This window comes from Lathyrus oleraceus, chromosome 4 (assembly GCF_024323335.1).
Source record: "Lathyrus oleraceus cultivar Zhongwan6 chromosome 4, CAAS_Psat_ZW6_1.0, whole genome shotgun sequence".
NCBI lineage: Eukaryota > Viridiplantae > Streptophyta > Magnoliopsida > Fabales > Fabaceae > Lathyrus > Lathyrus oleraceus.
The window spans coordinates 232698689-232717523 of NC_066582.1; the positions used below are offsets into that span (position 1 = coordinate 232698689).

Here is an 18835-nt window from a genome sequence, read left to right on the forward strand (position 1 = left end):
TTTATTTTATCTTTAAGTAGTTTCTAGATTCTTTCTCTATTTAAACAAACTACATATTGAAGTGTAACTCAACTTTATGATATATCATAAAATATTTTTCTACAATGTGAATCTTCCATTCATCATTCAACATATTTCTGAAAATAAAAATGAAATTTCATGTTGAACTTGTTTTATTTTCACAATCAGAGAGGCTGGTTATAGTTATACTTCCCAAAGCCTTGGCATTCTCTCTTAGAATATACTTTTGTATTTTCCCTGTAGAAGTCTTTGGCATATCTTGAAAAATGATTGTTTTTGGAGCCATGTAATGAGGCAAATGTTCCCTACAAAAGGCAATTATCTCTTGAGCATCTGCATCAAATCCTTCTTTCAGCTTCAAAAAAGCACAAGGAGTTTGACCCCAATGATCATCCGGCCGGGCAACAACCGCGGCCTCATCAACAGCCGGATGACTATACAAAACGGTTTCTACCTCGACCGAGCTAATATTTTCTCCTCCAGACACTATTATATCCTTCAATCTATCCTTAACTTCAATGTAACCATCAGAATGTTTCACAGCAAGATCCCCACTATGAAACCAGCCATCTTTGAAAGCTTCTTTTGTGGCTTTCAAATCTCTAAGATATCCACTCATCACTGTATTCCCCTTAAACATTATCTCGCCAACTGTTTTTCCATCGGCCGGGACACTTTCCATTGATGAAGAATCTTTGACATCAATTTCCTCCAACCCTGCATGAGGCACACCTTGTCTAGCTTTCATCTTCGATCTTTCTTCTGCAGGCAGCATGTCCCACTCAGGTCTCCACGCGCAAAAACTCCCTGGGCCGTATGTTTCTGTCAAACCATAGAGATGAGAGACGCTAAAACCAATCTCTTCCATCTTATAAAGGATCTGCGGCGGTGGAGGAGAACCTCCTGTCATCACTAAAACCTTGTGATTGAGGGGCTTTCTATGAGTTGACGCGGAATTCACAATCATGTTGAGCACTGTAGGTGCTCCTCCCATGTGTGTCACCTTATGCTGAATTATATTCTCAAATATGTCCTTTGGAGATACTTTCCTTAAACAAACATTTGTGCCTAACTGAGCTGCTACTCCCCAAGGGAGACACCAACCATTGCAATGGAACAACGGAACATTCCAAAGATAAACCGGAAATGTGTTCATTTGAAAGAGTAAAACTGTTGCTAGAGAGTTTAGATAAGCACCTCTGTGACTGTAAACAACTCCTTTAGGCCTAGATGTGGTGCCTGATGTGTAATTTATACTTATAGGATCCCATTCGCTCTTCGGTTTCACAATATTAAAACCAGGATGGCCAAACTCCATTAGCTTCTCGTACTCGTAACTAGTTGATGTATTATCGACAGTAGATGAGCAATCAGAATCAGTAATTACGACTAGAGTAGGCAATTCTCTTCCTCTTTTGCGAAGCAAGTCGAATGCTCCCTGAGCAATTTCAAGTAGTTGGTAGTCTGCGAAAAGGATCTTTGCTTGTGAGTGCTCTAACAGGACTGAAACCATAGCTGCGTCTAGGCGAGAATTAAGGGTACAAAGAATGGCTCCAGCCATTGGTACTGCAAAATGCAGCTCGTACATTGCAGGAACATTAGGTGCTAGTGTGGCAACCTGTTTACAAACAACATTGAATAGCAGCCAATAACTAGAAAACTTGAGTTGATGGAAAGGATTGTCGCATATAAAGCTGAATCTGATACAGTTACAAATAGAATCATACAGTGCCATAAACTAGCTATAGAGGTGAAACCAGTATACTCCACAACTTTGTTTCTTACATTTGCTTCAAATGTGTGTGAACTGAAAAGTGATTGATGTGCAATGTGTGTGAATGTTGTAAGTCTCTGATACCTAATTTGATTCCAACTCTTAAAGAAAAACATGTATCGGCTCTGAAAAATTGTAAAAAAGAACACAACTCACCACATCTCCACGGGAAATTCCTAGTTGAGTAAGAGAAGAAGCGAGTTTGAGACAACGTTGATGAGTTTGACCCCAGTTATAGTTCAAGGAACCATAGACAAGAGATGTTCTGTCTCTGCAAACCTTTGCTGCTCTCTCCAAAAAGTTGATAGGAGATAAAGGAACTGAATTTGCAGAGCAATGAAGGAGACCCTCCATTGATTCCCATGATCCTCGATCAGGATCCTTGGTAAAGTTAGAAATTTTACGTGAATAGATGTTGTGGGTGGATCTGAAATGGGTTAAAGAACGAGTCCAAAGCATGATCTTGAAGATGTTGTTCATGGTAAGAGGGTGAGTAACCACACACACACAGTTGGTGGTTCAATGTAAAAGAATCTCAACTGAGATTGCCAATAGTTTATCAGTTAGTAACATTGAAGTGGGATACAATTCTGACAATGATATATTGTCTTGATTTTCATTTAGAAGTTAGTAAATAAAATACGATTCCTATTTTTAGAAACCAATGATAAGATTAAGTATGAAGGAGTCGTGTAGATAAGGTCATTGACTTTATTTAAATAAAATGCCATTTGACATTATTCTATTATTCTATTGTAATGAGATTATTTCTCATATTAAAAGTTGGTGAGATATAAGATATACCAGAAATTGAAAAATGGTGATATGATTTATATCGATTCAATAAAAGAAATATGTTAAATAATATCTATTGAATCTCAAAAGTATATAGATAACATCAAATTCAGATTAATTTTAATGAATAAAAAAATTGTGGGTCGGTTATACATTTTCATCCCTTATTCAAGTATTAATATCTCAGTATTTTCAAGCTCCAACCAAATAAACAGCTGAAAAAATTCATAGAAATAGAAGTCTGAACCACTTATCACTCTCTATTTGTTCTTCAGGAAAGAAAGTAATACATCATTTTCTGTGTTGCATAAACATTAATCAAATCATTAAATAAAAGTGAAAACCACTTATCACTCTCTTTGTTCTTTGGGTGAAAAAATAATACATCATTTTCTGTGTTGCATAAACATTATTCACGACAAAAAAATTGCTATTTCCAATTTGATGGATGCACAACAATGTTGATAAAATTAACTAGAAAAGATTATACGAAGGTGACTTGCAATCGAGAAATCAGCAACTAAATTAATCAATCTAAGGCGTCTATTACTGCATCGACAACTTCTTGGGTGGTGCTTGTCCCTCCAAGATCTTTTGTCCGATACTTGCCCTCTAGAATGACTTTTTCAACAGCAGTTTCCAAACGGTCAGCAAATGCAGGAAATTGGAGATGCCTAAGCATCATAGCTGATGAGAGAAGAAGTGCCACGGGGTTGGCTGTTTTTTGTGCCGCTATTTTATCATTACCAACATTTCCTGCTGAAGCACCCTGCTCAAACACGGCGTGTTCAGCCCCGACATTACCTGCAACAAAAAGCCCCCAAGATTTTGGAGAATCATGTTTCTGAATAATAACTTCTCCCTAAGACCAAAACATAACAACCAGCTCCAACCTACCATGAGTACTTTTACAGCTACCACCATCATATTCATATAGCCACTAATACTACTTCCATACATATTTAAGTAAATATTCCACATAATAAAATTGTATTTCTATTATTATTATTATTATTAATCTTGTATCGGATTTTGTACATTGTGTTAGATTATATGTTTGCAAACCTTTTTAATAAGGAAAATGCTAATTCTCTCGAAAATAAACCTAACCCATTGCCAATTAGCTTGTTAGTCTACTTAAAGATGGATTAATAACCTACTTAAAGAGATTAGTACAAAATGGGTCTTTAATTAGACTAAAAGGTTATACTATTGTGTTAGATTATGGGCCTGTTTATTTTATTTCCAAAAATGATTTTTAAAATATTACAAATATTTTAATATACATTTTTTCTAAATTGAAAGACTAATTTTTACATCCGGTAACATAATCATACATTATTGAAGATCAAAACATAGTCGAAATTATCATTTTTTCAAAAAAGTTGTATCTCAAAAATGATTTCTATGAAAAACTATTTGAAATAATTTCAAAATCAAGTGATTTTTTGAAATTTTGATTTCAAAAAAAGGTCAATAAAATGATAAAATACCTAAAATAACATTTTAAGAATAACTATTCAAAAAAATTTCAGTGCATAAAAATGTTCTCCAGAACAAGTATCTAGATAAGCACATAAAAGTGCTTATTCTTTCAAGTTTTGAACATTATTCGCACATCTCAGAACATGGTAAAAGTGGGCAAGGAAGTATTTAAAAGGAAACATAGTCAAATCAAAGCTTTAAAGTTGCAATATGGTAGTAACAAATAACTATACCTCCTGGCATGACTCCAGTGCCTCCAGCAATGCCTGCGGCAGTATTTGCAACAAGATTTCCATACAGATTTGGGGTAACCTACCACAAGGTGAAATTATCCATGAATTTCAAAAAAAAAAAATTGTTCAACTAAAAATCAGAAACAAATTATGAAGACCAGAAAGTTGCAAAAACAAAATCATCTGGCCTTGAGGTTAATGATCAATACCCTGCAATGATTCGTACTTGGACCAATAGAAAAGAGAGGCAAAATTTATTTGCCCCTTCAATATTCCACAAATTAGATCTGCAACCTACATCCTCCAATTGTGTATGGGTGGGAAAATTAGGGGAGAAAATGATCGAAGGGTTATTTTTTTAAGTTTAGAGGGATACATAATATAATGTTTTAAATGAATAAGTGATGCTTAGAAAGATATATGATGATCTCGATTCACTCATCTCCTTTTCAAAAAGTAAAAACGAAAATGAAAACTTCTCTCCCCTCCCTAACCTCCAAACTTCTATGGCAAAACATACTCTAAAGGCTAAGGACTACTACACAATTCCTTATCACAAATCTTAACTTCATCCATCCACACAGGAACAAGGAAAACAGTTAAATATTTTTCCAAGACATTTAAACCTTGTTGGTCCATGTCATAGAAAGGGTTTGAATCTCAACTTTCGTGGTTTAGGCATGTGTGAGAATGCAAATGCTGTAGTATAGGGAGTAGATCAGATGGAGGCCGCTCAATCGCAAGAGGCAGAGAAAGGTTAATAAATTATTAAGACTTAGAAGTAAGTGGTTTTGCTATGTATATGATTTATGATAGAATATCATGACGTCCTTTGATCCATGTTAATTACCAGATGCGATCATAGTACCCAGGCAGGCAATATACTTAGGGGATACTCTTTCTTTCTTTTTTGCAACATTGCCAACAATCCTAAAGGAACATAACAAAATCTGGAGATGTTTCAATCCCCGTCAATTTTGAAAAAATATATATTTCTTGCCTTAAAAGTTAAAACATCTTTTGATTGAACCAACAATGGCAAACTTTTAGCAAAAACTGAATCATGATTTATGCAAGCAACTCAGCTATTGCTTTTCTTTGTCCTGTCTGCCATGACTCATTTCTCAGTTGATATTCTATCAGAAGTCAATAACAGAAAATAAGAAAAGTGTTTACTAGAACACCAACAACAATCTATTAAAAAATGGAAACACCAATGGACTCATGATATGAGTGAGTAGTTGCCTGTATCCCCAATACTTTAATAGCACAAAGCTAATACTTTACTTCATCATAGATTAAAGAAAAGTAGATAAATTTTACATACCATGACATCAAACTGCTCAGGCTTCGAAACAAGCTGCATGCAGCAATTGTCGACAATAATTTCATTGTATTTAATTCCTGGATACTTGGTGGCAACCTCTCTACAGGATTCCAAGAACAAACCATCTGCAAGCTTCATTATATTTGCTTTGTGGACAGCAGTCACTTTCTTTCTGTTATTGAGGTAAGCATACTCGAATGCATATTTAGCAATACGCTCAGAACAGAACTTTGTAATCACCTACCAAAAATATCAAGTCAAACCACAAAACACCCGATACTGCATCAGTACAACAACAAAAAAACTAGATAGATATTCTATGGGAAAATAAGAACCTATATAATTTGTGAGAATGTTTTCTACTTTCATTTCTTATTTTCTCTACAAAATAAGTCCTTAAATAGTAGATTACAGCCCAGTCAATAAAATAAGAGAAATTAAGAGAAAGTGTACTTAAAATTGGAAACTGATTCGTTCTAATCCAAACATTAACATTACCAACATTCAAGTTAGTTTGTAAAATTGAATATTTATGAACCAAGGTTTTAAATTGAAGTTGTGTTACTATCCTTGATGTTTGCAGTGTTTTCGATGGCGGTCCATGGGGGAGAGCCAAAATCCCGCCACCGTACGCTTTGTGGCGCCGTTATAGCGGATTATGGCGGAAAAAACCACAATATTGGACGATATTTACCATTGCAACGAGCCCAAATACTGCCATGTATATTCGCCATAGCGGCCATGGTGCCGCTATTTGATAACACTGGATGTTAGATACTGGGTTTTGGGCCTATGACCAACCAAAGATATTGATTAGAGAATTGGTTACAACTGCTGATTTGGCCAGTTTGTTTGTGGAGGAAACCTAGATATAGGAAGAAGAAATGGCAAGGGATGTTGTTCAGAGTTAATTTCAGTTAGAACCTGAGAGGTTTGGGAAGAGAGAGAAATGTCTTCTCCTTGATGAGCTTCCTTCTGTAATACATATATTTTCAATCAAAAATGCAGTTCATTCCCTTTAAATTTGGGTCCCTAATTTCCTACCAGTCGATAAATTACATAAATCACAATCAAAGACGAATGATGCAGCCTCGATCATGGTCACTCAAAATCACAAACACCAAAAGTCATGATGGTGTAGCCCATTAACAATAAGAAACCTTTTTAAAAAACTTGCAATTAAGAAACACACCAACCCCCACAATATCAATAATGAATGTCAAATTAATCTTCATTAGTTAAACATTCGAAGTGCAACTCAAAAGCTAAAGTTGAAACTTAAATGAGAATGTCTAGATATTTTTTATCCAAGCTTCAATACATCAACCAAAGACTAATCACTATTGTAGTGTATGGCCTCCGCTAGCTTAACACTCGTTTGACATAGCCGGAGTCAAACCGGGACTAATTAGATTTCCTTTGCAAACATATAGGTCTAACCATGGGGATTCAAAATCACTTTTGCAGCTTCTTAACCATAAACCAAATGATTTCATCATTTCAATTTTCAGTTTCTCTCACTCCACAAACCAACAACTTCATGATCAAATTGAAATTCAATACAAAAAACAACAAAATATAACAAACAAATCAGAGTTATTATACCTTAAGGCTTTCGACGACTCCGGGAACAACCTCATGTTCAAGACCAGCATACTCCCCTTCAGTATTCTCCCTAATGACGACGATATCAACATTATCATGTCTCGTAGGCAATCCAGGAAGATTAAAACAATTAACCAGCGAAGCATACAGATCAAGCTCCTTCCTAAGCTGAACATTAAGCGAACTAACACCACCACCCATAGGAGTAACCAATCCACCTTTAAGACAAACCTTATTCTTACGGATCGATTCAAGAACCTCCGTGGGAACAGCTTTCATATCACCGTGTACATCAAATTTCTCAAAGTAAACAGGCGCGTGCATCGCTTCCATCACTTGTTCAACGGCGCCGGTTACAAGTGGTCCGATCCCGTCGCCGGGGATCATTGTTACGGGACGCGGTGTGCCGTCGCCGGGACGGTGCATGTAGGTTACCCATCGCTTTGAACCGAGTGAATCCGATTGGGATCGGGTTGATATGAGGTGTTTGAGGAGTTGTGTGGATCTTCTTGCCATTTGTGACATCGGTTAGGGTTTCGAATTGAAAGTGTTTTTGTAGATTTGGTTTAGTGTGTGATGTTTGAAGCCACCATGGAAGAACAACGAGAGAGAAGAATAAAATGGAAAAGTGACGCATTTAAAATACATTCACTGCTCTTTTTTAAAATCACGCGTTTAAGCCTTCAGAAAATAACGATCGTTGGATTGAAATTGTACGGTGTAGATTTTAAACATATTTGTTTACTTTATTAAAATTAAAATTCCCAATTTAATATTTGCACCGTTTGATTTTTATCCAATGGTGAAAGACGTGATGAGTGTGTAAATACGAAAATTTGCAACTATAGGAAACTAATATCTTTGATAGGGAGAACCGGAATTGTAGTGGCTAGTAAGAATTTGACTTTATTTTGTTTTTATTTATTGTTTTAAGGTTTAATATTTATCTTGGTTTTTTAATTAAAAAGATTTATATTGATCTGTAAAATATGGTCTTATGTTAAATATATTATATCAGTTCTTTTATTAATTATTAACAAATTTAATGATTATTTTTGAAAAAACATGATATATTTTAAAAAGTTAAGGATTAATAAACTTTTTTTGAAAATTAAGAAAGCAATGTAAATTTAGAGGTTAACATAAATCACTATAAATAATATTAAACTTTGCTTTAACTTTCTATTATATTTTTTAACAAATGAAGAGGAATAATATGCCTTTTGGGCCTCCATTTCTCCCACGGAGGAATGAGAATAATTAAATTATTATTTATTTTTCATTATGAATGTATGAGGTAGTGTGGTTATAATTTTTGAAAGTTTAAATTATAAATATATCCAAAAATGTTTTTAAATTTTTTTTAATTAAATTGATTATTAAAAAATATATTTGTCGACCAAAATTATTAATAAAATATATATTTGATGACTAAAAAGATTAAAAATCACGAGGATATATTTACAATTTTGATATATTGAATTATTATAATGACAATGTCTTACATATTCAAATATTAAAATAATTGTTTATTTACTAAGTAAATGTATCATATTTTATTAACTCAATGTATTTTATAAATATCCAATTTGCATTTATATTTTATTTATATTTTATTTTTTTTCTTTGAGGGTGAGTTTTGACTTGATAATGAGGTAATGAGTTTCTATCTTTAAAAGTGATATTGAGGGTTAAAATGATTCGTTGTTAAATATTTTTAAGTTAATTTTATAAAATTAAAAAAATTTGAGGTCAAATTTAAACTTTGAAAAAAAGGACCAAGTAATAATTTTTTAAAATTTAAACGGAACAATTTATAAATTTTAAATTTTTAAGGATCGCTTTTTTTGCAATTTTTGAAAAATTTTAAAGGCTAATTTATAAATTTTAAAAAATATGAGGATCAACTTGTAAATTTTAAAATAATAATAATATCCAATTTAACATTCACATTCTATAGAATTTGAGAAAATTTTCAAATTCCTTAATTTGAGTGTCATTTCAAAATCATTAAATTTAACTTAAATAAAATAGTTTATAAATTTCAATCATTCTAACAATTCTTCTCATTTTCTTATTCAAACAACAATTTTTTTCTAAATTATTTTAAATACCCTCAAAATATTATATTTTCATTTAAATACTTCATCTAAACACACCCTAACAATATGTTTGGATGAAGTAATTCGAAATTTTTAAGAAATTTAAAATTCTAAGTAATTTAAATGATTCAATTAAAATTTATTTATTTTTAAATTATTTTATTTGGATGGAGTATTAAAATGATTCCTTGTTAAATTTTTGGGATCATTTCATAAATTTTAAAAATTTTGGTCAAATTTAAAATATAAAAAACAAAGACCAATTATTTGTAATTTTTTAAAATTTGAAGTATCAGTTTGTAAATTTTGAAAATTATTAGGGATTTATTTGTAAAAAAAAAATTAAAAAATGGATAAATTTGAAATTTTCATAAAATATGAGAATCATCTTGAAAATTTTGAAAAATAATAATAAACAATTAAACATTCACATTATATCGAATGAATGAGTAATTTCAAATTATTTACTTTTTTATAAATTTTGAAAATTATTAGGGACTTATTTGTTATTTTTTTACAAAAATGATTGAATATGAAATTTTCATAAAATATGAGAATTATCTTACAAATTTTGAAATAAATAATAATCAATTAAACATTCACATTATATAGAATGAATGAGTCGTTTCAAATTATTTACTTTTTTGTGTCATTTAGTTTTTTTTTTAATTTAACCTGAATAAAATACTTCATAAACTTATATTATTTTAACAATTCTTCATATTTTTTATCTAAAAAATGGATTTTGGTCAAGTCATTTTAAATTTCCTTAAAAAATTAGTTTTCCTCATTATTCATCCAAACACACTTTTAAGGGTATGTTTGGGAGTTTGGCCAAGGAGATAGGGGAGCTTAGAAAAAAGTAACATATTTGGTGAAAAGAATATAAGGATTTAGACGGGGAGGGTTTTTAGGGATTCATTTTTATTTAAAAACCAAAATCTCTTTGATTTGGAGGAACTAGAAAATTATGCTGGATGAGAGTTTGGGAGGATTTAGACAAATTGTTAAAATATAATTTTTGTTGTTATAGTATTTCAAAAATTAAAAAGATATTAATAATAAGCATTATTTTATCATTCTATACAATGTCTTTTTTTTCCAAAATATGTTAAAGATTTCTCTATATATTTTTTAAAATATTTTTCGAAGTCCTCTCTTCCCTTCCCCTCCAAACTCTCAAACAAAGTCTAAAGGAATAGGTGGGTAATCTTAGTTATAGAGGCAAAAGTATACATTTTTTGGAGTGTGTTTTTGGAATTTACTAGACCATTGAAGGTATCTAAAGAGATTGAGAAATACTTTTAAACACTTTGGATTTGTGTTATTCATATATATAGAGTCTGGGAGATTGAGAAACACTTGAATAGAAAGTAGGGGTTGTTCTTGAAAATTTGGGAGACTATTTTCTTGTAACTCATTTGTAATCTCTTGTAACAATTTTTAAAAGTACAAGAGGATCACTCTCTCCTTATAGTAGGCGAGTTTGATCAAATTGAGTAAGAAGATTATTTGTGTTTTTGTCTTTTATCTTCCTCTTACATATTGTGGATTTGCTTCCACTATTTGGCAGGATAATTTTGCTTGAGGCCATTTGGTTTGTTGTCATTGTCCCATCTGGTTGAGAACACAAACGAGAATGTTTCTCAATGCCTCATCTGGAAGTACTTTGAGATTAAAAACTTATGAAGAGTCGAAGAGGTTTATTGAAAATATGTGTGATGATGAGTACCATTCAACTGAACATGCAACGGAATCAAAAGGTATTCATATCGTCGACTCGACAACAACTTTGGCCGCTCAATTAGAAACACTTATTAAACAGTTAGTCGCAACCTAACTTGCTCAAGCTAATATAAGTTAGACTCGGGTGCTTTATTGTGATTTATGTGGAGGAGATCAGGTCAATGGCTAATCGTTCCATCGAGGTTGAAAGTGACAAAGTTCAGTATGCTAATTTTTCAGAAGAATAATCCTTATTCCTACACCTACAAACCGGGTTAGAAGGATCATCCTAATTTCAAATGGAGCAATAATCAGACTTTAATTGAGGTGTTCAACAGGCTTCTTAAGCACCTCAATGCAAGCCTTCGCCTCTTGAAGAAGCATTATGAAGTTTCGTGAAGTCCATTGCTAAGAGTTTTGTGAAAATGAATAAGGCCTAAGAAGAAGTGACTAAGTACCAACAAGATATGGCACATGACCATATTCTGATGAACAAGAACACTAATGCATCCATTAAAAACTTAGAGATACATGTTAGTCAATTGTCGCGTCAAATGGCAGCTCAAGCTAGTTCAAGCATGGGATTTATGGGTAATATCGTAGATAACCCGGAGAATGAAACATGCAAGGCCATTGAGTTGAGAAATAGATCGGTGTCTTTCGAACCTCAAAATGGAAAGAAAAGGAAAAGAAAAGAAGTGGTGGTTAAGGAAAACGTTGAGAAGAATTTTGAGGGAGAAAAAAGTGAGCATACGAGTGAAGATGAGAAAAATGGGTACTCCCTTGACTAGTTCATTGATAAAGATCCACCCTTCAGAAGAACTAAGAAATTGATCTTAACTAAGTCAAATCCCAAGCTACCCGACTACATCAAACCACCTTACCTGATTCTAAAAAAGACATCTAAAAAGAAAAAGGAAGTTGGTTAGTGTATGAGTTTTATGGAAATGTTGAACAAGATACAAGTCAATATTCCATTTTGTGAAGCCCTCGAGTAGATGCATGTTTATGAAAAGTTCATGGAATAGCTCTTATAGGGTAAACGGAAGTTGAAGCATGGTGAAAACACCGCTTTAACGAAAGAGTTCAATGTATTCATTCAGAGGGAGCTTCCACAAAAAATCATTGATTCTGGTCGACTTACTATTCCTTGTTCAATTGGATCACTAACCATTAATCATGTATTATGTGATTTAGGAGCTAGCATCAACCTGCTGCCTTTGTCCATGATGAGAAATTTTAAGTGTGGTGAACCCAAAACCAACACAGATGATGTTGACTCTAGTTGATCGTTCGATCATGTATCAATATAGAGTGTTGGAAGACGTCTTTGTTAGAGTTGATGGGTTATTGTTTCCAACTGATTTTGTAATTCTTGAGATGCCTAAAGATTCAGAAACACCATTACATTTAAGAAGACCCTTCTTGGAAACAAGTAAAGCTCCCATCGATGTGGCTCTGGGAGAATTGATTTTGAGATTTAACGAAGAAAAAGTTATCTTCAACATGTTTGAAGCGCTGAAGCATCTGAAGGAAAATCCTCGTTGTTACCAAGTAAGTATGGTGAAAGAAAAAACGAAAAAGCTTCATGGTATGATAATGGTGATAAAGAAATTCCAGGTATGACAAGAAGTTGGGCTTTATAAATGTAGTTGGAAAGGGGTTATTGGTAAGTGGAAAACTAGAACTTCTAGTCCTTTTATTGTGAGATAAGTTTTTGCAAGTGGAGTTGTTCAAATAATAAATCCACGAGAGGGGCATACTTTTATTGAGAAAGAAGAGAAATTGAGGTCATATGAAGGTAGTGAAAATGCATTGGAGAAGGTTTCTTTGATGCTCGCAGAACCTTAGAAAAAGAGTCAAGTTAGTGACCTTAAAAAGCGTTTAATAGGAGGCAACCCATTAGAATTTGAATTTTAATTTGCAATTTTTATTCAGTTTTTTAAATAAAGGTGAGTACTATCCGGAATTGAAGAAGATTTTTCCCTTTGGTTCTTTTCTTTTCTTGATATTAATAAACTTGTTTGATGTTGTTTTTCTTTCAGTTTTTAAATTGATACCTTACCAAGTGTCATCGTGAAAAAGAAAAGAAAAAGTCACCAGAAAAAAGAAAAGAATGAAATATCAACAGTAAAGTTTCCTTGTCGGTTGAAGATTGATAAAGAAAAGGGAAGTCGACTCTTTTTACTCAATCTTCAGATACCTCAGCTTGTAAGTGTTTAGCCAAATACTTCCATTGTTCACTTTGTCTCTTGTGAGAGTGTTCATGCATTAGTCATTTTCTAGATTTTACATCTTTTATGATTTTGAGTCTATTGGCCTGATAAATACACACTTAGGCAGTTGTTTGTCAAAACTTTGAGCCTTTTGGAGCCACCATATTTTAATATAATAATATATGTTGTTTAACCCCGTTGTGCCTAAAACCTTTCTTTTGATGACATAGCCATATTATATCCAATGACTTATAAGATAAATTCTTATCATCCTCTTGGGAGTTAGGTAGAAATATATTTTTTTACTTATTGATACAAAAGAATAAGTTTAAGGTTGCTCTTGGAAGTGAGTAACGAATAAGTTTGAGATTGGAGTACTAGAGAAATTAGTCAAAAAGAAAAATAATAACTTAAAATAGCCTCTTCAAAAAAAATTGTGAAAAATAGGACCAACAAAATGAAATTCTATAGTACAAAGCACATTATAAAAGAGTAATATGGAAGGAATACGGTAGCATTGGGAAAATTAGGTACATAACTCCAAAGGTTTAAGCCTACTATCCTAAATTATCCTACCCTAATATAAGACACATTACAACTTGTAAAAGACTTCAAAAGTGTGTGTTTAAATATGACATCGTTTGATTCAATTAGAAAATTTTCAAATTCATTGCTAAATGTTTTTGCATGAGTGACTACCCATTCAAATTGAGTGTGTAATTGTGAGATGAAAGATAAATTGAGTATTTATATGTCAATATAACTTCTTATAGTTTATTGGATTGAAACATGTAACTGAAGTGTTAGTCAGAAAAATGTGACATTTATTGGTAAGGGTAAGCATTTTAATTTTGATGAAATATTCAGTGTGCAGACAAGTTACTTGTGGAAAAGCAATAGTTCAAGTTTGGGATTGTGATGACATTCTCATTACGTGATTTTTATGAATAAATTGGGTTAAAATCAGAAGAAGAGTGATAAAAAAAACCATGTTAAAACCTGAAGAAAGTATCAAAAAGTCAATACAAGGAAGATATAAAGACTTGGTGAAAAAATGAAGAAAGTGGAGGAAAAAAATGATTTTGCCACTATTTTTGTCGCACGCGCGATGCAACCCATCGCGGTGCAATGACGATTTATCATGGCCCGATATTGCTTTTTTAGCCTGACACGCTTTTTTCTATTTATATGCAACTTTGGTCACTTTTTCAAAGGTTCTGAATTCTAAGAAGAAAGTGACGACTATGGTCATTCAAGCAATGATTTTATAGCACATTGGAGTCATTAGAGAGCAATTCTTCCATAGATTTTGATGATGAAGACTTCTTAACTCATGGTATTTATTAATTTATCAATGAGTAGCTAAGTTTCTCCAGATTAGGGCTTTTTGAGATTAACCTTGTTTTTACTCTGTTGGATCATAGGTTTGTTTGAGATTTGTTGAGTACTTTTAATGTTATTATCTTATTTAAAATTTTCTTGTATTTAATGCTTCTTGTCGCTTACAAGCGTACTAATCAATCCAGATAATTAAGGATTTCTAAGCGTTAGTCTAATTATCTGAACTATACACTTTATTCAACTTCGTAAATGGACTAGGAATGGGAAGAATTTTGGAGTTTTTGCTTATGAATTAACGCGTTGACAACGCCTAATTTGTCTTTGAATTGGCCTACGGAATTAGTGGATTATTGTGTAAATTAGTGAGCTACACACCAATGGATTGGGTGTAGTGTTTTTGTTAATTCGCAGTGAGATGGTAATATTATTGAAACTCAACAGATACACAGTTCAACAATAGGCAAAAATTAGGGGATTCGATAAATAGTCCTAATCGCCTTCACATTCTTGATTTTTACGCGTTTCAATTCTCGTTTAGAACCACTTTTCAAAAGAAACCCCCAATTATTTACTAAATTTCTCAATTAATTTTCTTGTTAAAATCAAATCCTAGTGGAGACAAATATTTTATTATTACTTTTAAATTATCGGTATACTTGTCGAGAAGTCATCAAGTTCATAGATAGTTTCTTCCTTCTTCATCTTTGGGTTTTCAAATTTTGTTGTGAGAAGTTAAAGTCTTGACATATGAACTTTGGATGTAACTTATGAGCAACTTCAAGAGTCTCCCAAACTTCTTTGGCACTAGTGCAAGTATTAATGATTATGAAAATATTCTTATCAACTCCATTGTAAATTGTATTAAAAACACGATAGTTTCAAAGTGCTTCTTCATCTTCAATCATTGTCCAATCCTTTTGGGGCTTCACATTTCCAGTGTTGTCTTTAGTTGTGATCTTTAAAGGTGTCCATCCTTTTATGATTGATTTCCAAGTCTTACAGTCCATTGACTTGAGAAAGGAAACCAAACGAGCCTTTCAATAATCATAGTGCGTACCATCAAGAATCAATGATCGGTTCATAAATCCTTCTTATTTGGCATTGTCCATCTTGAACAGAATATAGAGAAAATCATATAGCTTACCCAATCAGATCAGGGTGTTTGCTTTGATGCCAATTAAAATTATGTTCGATCGTGTAAGACCCTAATTTTGACCCTAAGATCCCTCATGGCATCATATCATTTGCTCATTGCATTGCCTCATGGATCATAGCATGTTTGGCTCCTTTACCCTAGGGATGGGGACTTGTGTGAGTGGTTTGAGACCACCAAGCATGCTTGTATTGTATATTATTGCTCTTCTTATTTTGATTACTAACCAAAAGCACAAAAATATGTCACTAACTCTTTTTGTTTTGAAGCTCAAGTGATCATGTGCTCCCATGCTTCTAGGAGGCTCCTAAGCTCAATGAAGTGGCTAGATGAAGATGAAAGAAAGCATGAAAATGGTCCACAAAGCTCCCAGTCATCATATATGTCTCCCAAGTATCTCAATTTTCCAATTTGATCAATATAACTCAAAGGGCTTGAGGATTGTTTCCCAAGGAAACCTTAATTCAACTGTGCATTGATTGTGCCTTGCTCATGAAGCAACCTCAACCTATGATCAAATAAAATCAAGGTAAGTTCTTTCATTCATTATTTTATGCATATATTAGCCTATGTGAGTATCCTCAATCATTCATTCATCAAGATGTGAAGTTTGGCCTTAGAAGTTGACCAGTCAAGTCATCTGACTAAGCTGAGGATCACCGAGATACAACTTGTGATGTGTTTGTCAAATGAAGATGACCCCAAGAGAAAAACTGTTCTTATGAATCATATGAACAACTTTAATGTTCATCAAAAATCCATTTGAAACTTGGAAGGTCATCATTCATTTCAAAACATTATAGGTCATTTTGACCGAAACCCTAATTTTGGTCAACTTCCCAAGGACCTAACTTCCTTAATTTTTATCATTTTGAGGTGAGACCAATTGCATTGGAAATCTTTATATGTCTACTTCAAATGTTATGTTGGACAAAGTTTCATAATCCTAAAATAAACACATGTGATAATACAAAACATTATAGGTCAATTTGGACCTAAGTCATTGAATTTTGAAAATGTCCAACTTCAAGTGCGAATAACTTTCTCATGAAAAATCCAAATGATACAAAATTTAAGTTCAAATTGATCATCTTGAAAATATCTACAACTTTGATATTGGAGGTTTTTCCATTTGAGGCCTGCATCATTGAAACAGAAGGGCTTGAAGTTGCTTACTTTTGGCAAGTTTTTCAAAAGGGAACCTAGACATGTTTTGTACCCCAAACTTCACAGCCAGTTTCCATAAATTTCCAAACTACAAATCAATTTTTTCCCAACATGACTTTTGTTCCTTATTCCAAGATCTTTCCAACCATTACTCACATGACCATTTTTGGATTTTCCATGTGGGAGTTTCTAAGAGCTTAATGTTTATGTGCATTTTGGCATTTCACTTCATAACTTGATGTACAAGCTAATGCCAAGCCAGCTGCACGTCCAAATCATTTCTATTTGACCTCAGCATGCATTTCCATTCATTCTTGGGATTTGCAAGCGCCTGTACAGGCCCATGCATGGAAGGTCCAATTTTCATGCACACGAGCTAAACACCACCTTGCATCAAGTTCAGCTATAAATAGAAGCTCTTACTCATTCAAAAATAAACCTGAAGGAGATCTAAAACGCTGTTGGATTGAAAACCACACCCTCACTCAAAGGAATTTCAGTTTTCATTTTCAATTTCAAGCTTGAATTTCAACATCATTAGTTGATCTTCAAGTCTTAATTCCTTAACCTTGCATCCTCATCACACTCCCAGAACAAGATTGGATCAAAAGCTTGGACAAATCGTGTTGTTTGAAGCTCCATTTCAGATGTATCCTCATCACTCCAGCTTCATTTTGATACCTTGCTTTTTCATTTTCATTAAAGTTGAATTCCCTGCGGGTGGTGGCCGGAGAAGATGGTGGTTTCCACCACCATTCCCACGTGGGAGCTTCAGGTCCATTGGATCTTGAGGAAATGTTATAATCTTGGCCTTCCATTTGTTTGACTTCTTTTAATTCAATGAACTGCGCGCTTGACTTGAGCATATGGTATGACCGCGCCTCTGAGCCATGAGATGTGTGCCACGTCAATTAATGAAATATCCAAGGGCACTGGGTTTTTGCTATTTTCCTATTTTCTGATTAATTCCATTTAATTCCTTTTATTTTCAAAAATTCATAAATATTTTATTTGAAGTCACAAAAATATGAGACCAACACCAATTTTTTTCTTGAAAAATCTAGTTTCATATTTTGATTTATAATTATTTTTGTGACTTCATTTAATATTTTTTGTGAATTATTTGGTTTTTAATAGTTTTAATTCATTTTAAAATACTTTTTGATATCTGAAAAATCCAAAAATATTTTCTTAACACATGTGGATCATGATAAGTCAATGAAAAATAGTCTCATCAATTTCTTAATTGATTTGAAATTTATTTGAGATTTTAATCCATTTGTGTTATTTTTCATTGTTTTTAATTGTTTTAAAATAGTTTCTGATTTCAAATATTGTTGAAAAAATTTGTCAAATCTTGGTTGACCATGTTAGACCTATGAGAATGGGTTCTCATATCTAAGAGTGCTTAGGTAGAAATTGCACGGATAGAGATTAGGTGAGAAAGACTGTAACTTGTTGAAGTGTACGGAGAGTCTTTGAACTGATTCTATTTTAGTGGATTTCCTTCCTGGCTTGGTAGCCCCCAGATGTAGGTGAGTTGGACCGAACTGGGTTAACAATTTCTTGTGTCTCCTGCATTACTATTCTTTATCTTTATCATGTTTGCATTACTTAGATATTAATGTCGTGACATTACCTTCGATATCTCATATTTGATACCAGAATTTAAATTGGTATCAGAGCAGACATCCTGCTCTGGTTCTGGGTGAGATCTATGGACAATACTTTCTGGTAGTATGGAGAGAGATGGAGGATTTGTTCACAGGCCACCAATTTTGGATGGATCTAACTATGACTATTGGAAACCTCGAATGGTATATTTCCTAAAATCTCTTGATAACAAGGCTTGGAAGGCTGTGTTAACAGGCTGGGTACATCCTGTAATTAC

General features: G+C 33.1%; 2 protein-coding genes across 2 annotated transcripts; both read right to left on the reverse strand.

Annotated features, from left to right (window-relative positions):
* Positions 1-56: 56 nt before the first annotated feature.
* On the reverse strand, positions 57-2439 carry LOC127074764 (isovalerate--CoA ligase AAE2). Its single transcript, XM_051016112.1, has 2 exons — positions 1952-2439; positions 57-1639 (listed from the first exon to the last, which is right to left on the reverse strand). Exons 1-2 carry the CDS (start codon positions 2273-2275, stop codon positions 158-160), a joined length of 1806 nt encoding a protein of 601 aa, XP_050872069.1. The 5' UTR covers positions 2276-2439; the 3' UTR covers positions 57-157.
* Positions 2440-2824: 385 nt separating this feature from the next.
* On the reverse strand, positions 2825-7870 carry LOC127074766 (isocitrate dehydrogenase [NAD] regulatory subunit 1, mitochondrial). The gene is made up of 4 exons (XM_051016113.1): positions 7241-7870; positions 5636-5875; positions 4309-4387; positions 2825-3394 (listed from the first exon to the last, which is right to left on the reverse strand). Exons 1-4 carry the CDS (start codon positions 7763-7765, stop codon positions 3120-3122), a joined length of 1119 nt encoding a protein of 372 aa, XP_050872070.1. The 5' UTR covers positions 7766-7870; the 3' UTR covers positions 2825-3119.
* Positions 7871-18835: the final 10965 nt, after the last annotated feature.

What these genes read in the sequence shown, in the direction of transcription:
- LOC127074764 (XM_051016112.1), bottom strand. Translation starts at nt 2,275, where the DNA reads ATGAACAACATCTTCAAGATCATGCTTTGGACTCGTTCTTTAACCCAT. An exon ending in GAATTTCCCGTGGAGATGTG is followed by an intron (nt 1,640 to 1,951) that starts GTGAGTTGTGTT and finishes GTTTGTAAACAG; the next exon opens with GTTGCCACACTAGCACCTAA.
- LOC127074766 (XM_051016113.1), bottom strand. Translation starts at nt 7,765, where the DNA reads ATGTCACAAATGGCAAGAAGATCCACACAACTCCTCAAACACCTCATA. An exon ending in GAGTCGTCGAAAGCCTTAAG is followed by an intron (nt 5,876 to 7,240) that starts GTATAATAACTC and finishes TATTTTTGGTAG; the next exon opens with GTGATTACAAAGTTCTGTTC. An exon ending in CACTGGAGTCATGCCAGGAG is followed by an intron (nt 3,395 to 4,308) that starts GTATAGTTATTT and finishes TTTTTGTTGCAG; the next exon opens with GTAATGTCGGGGCTGAACAC.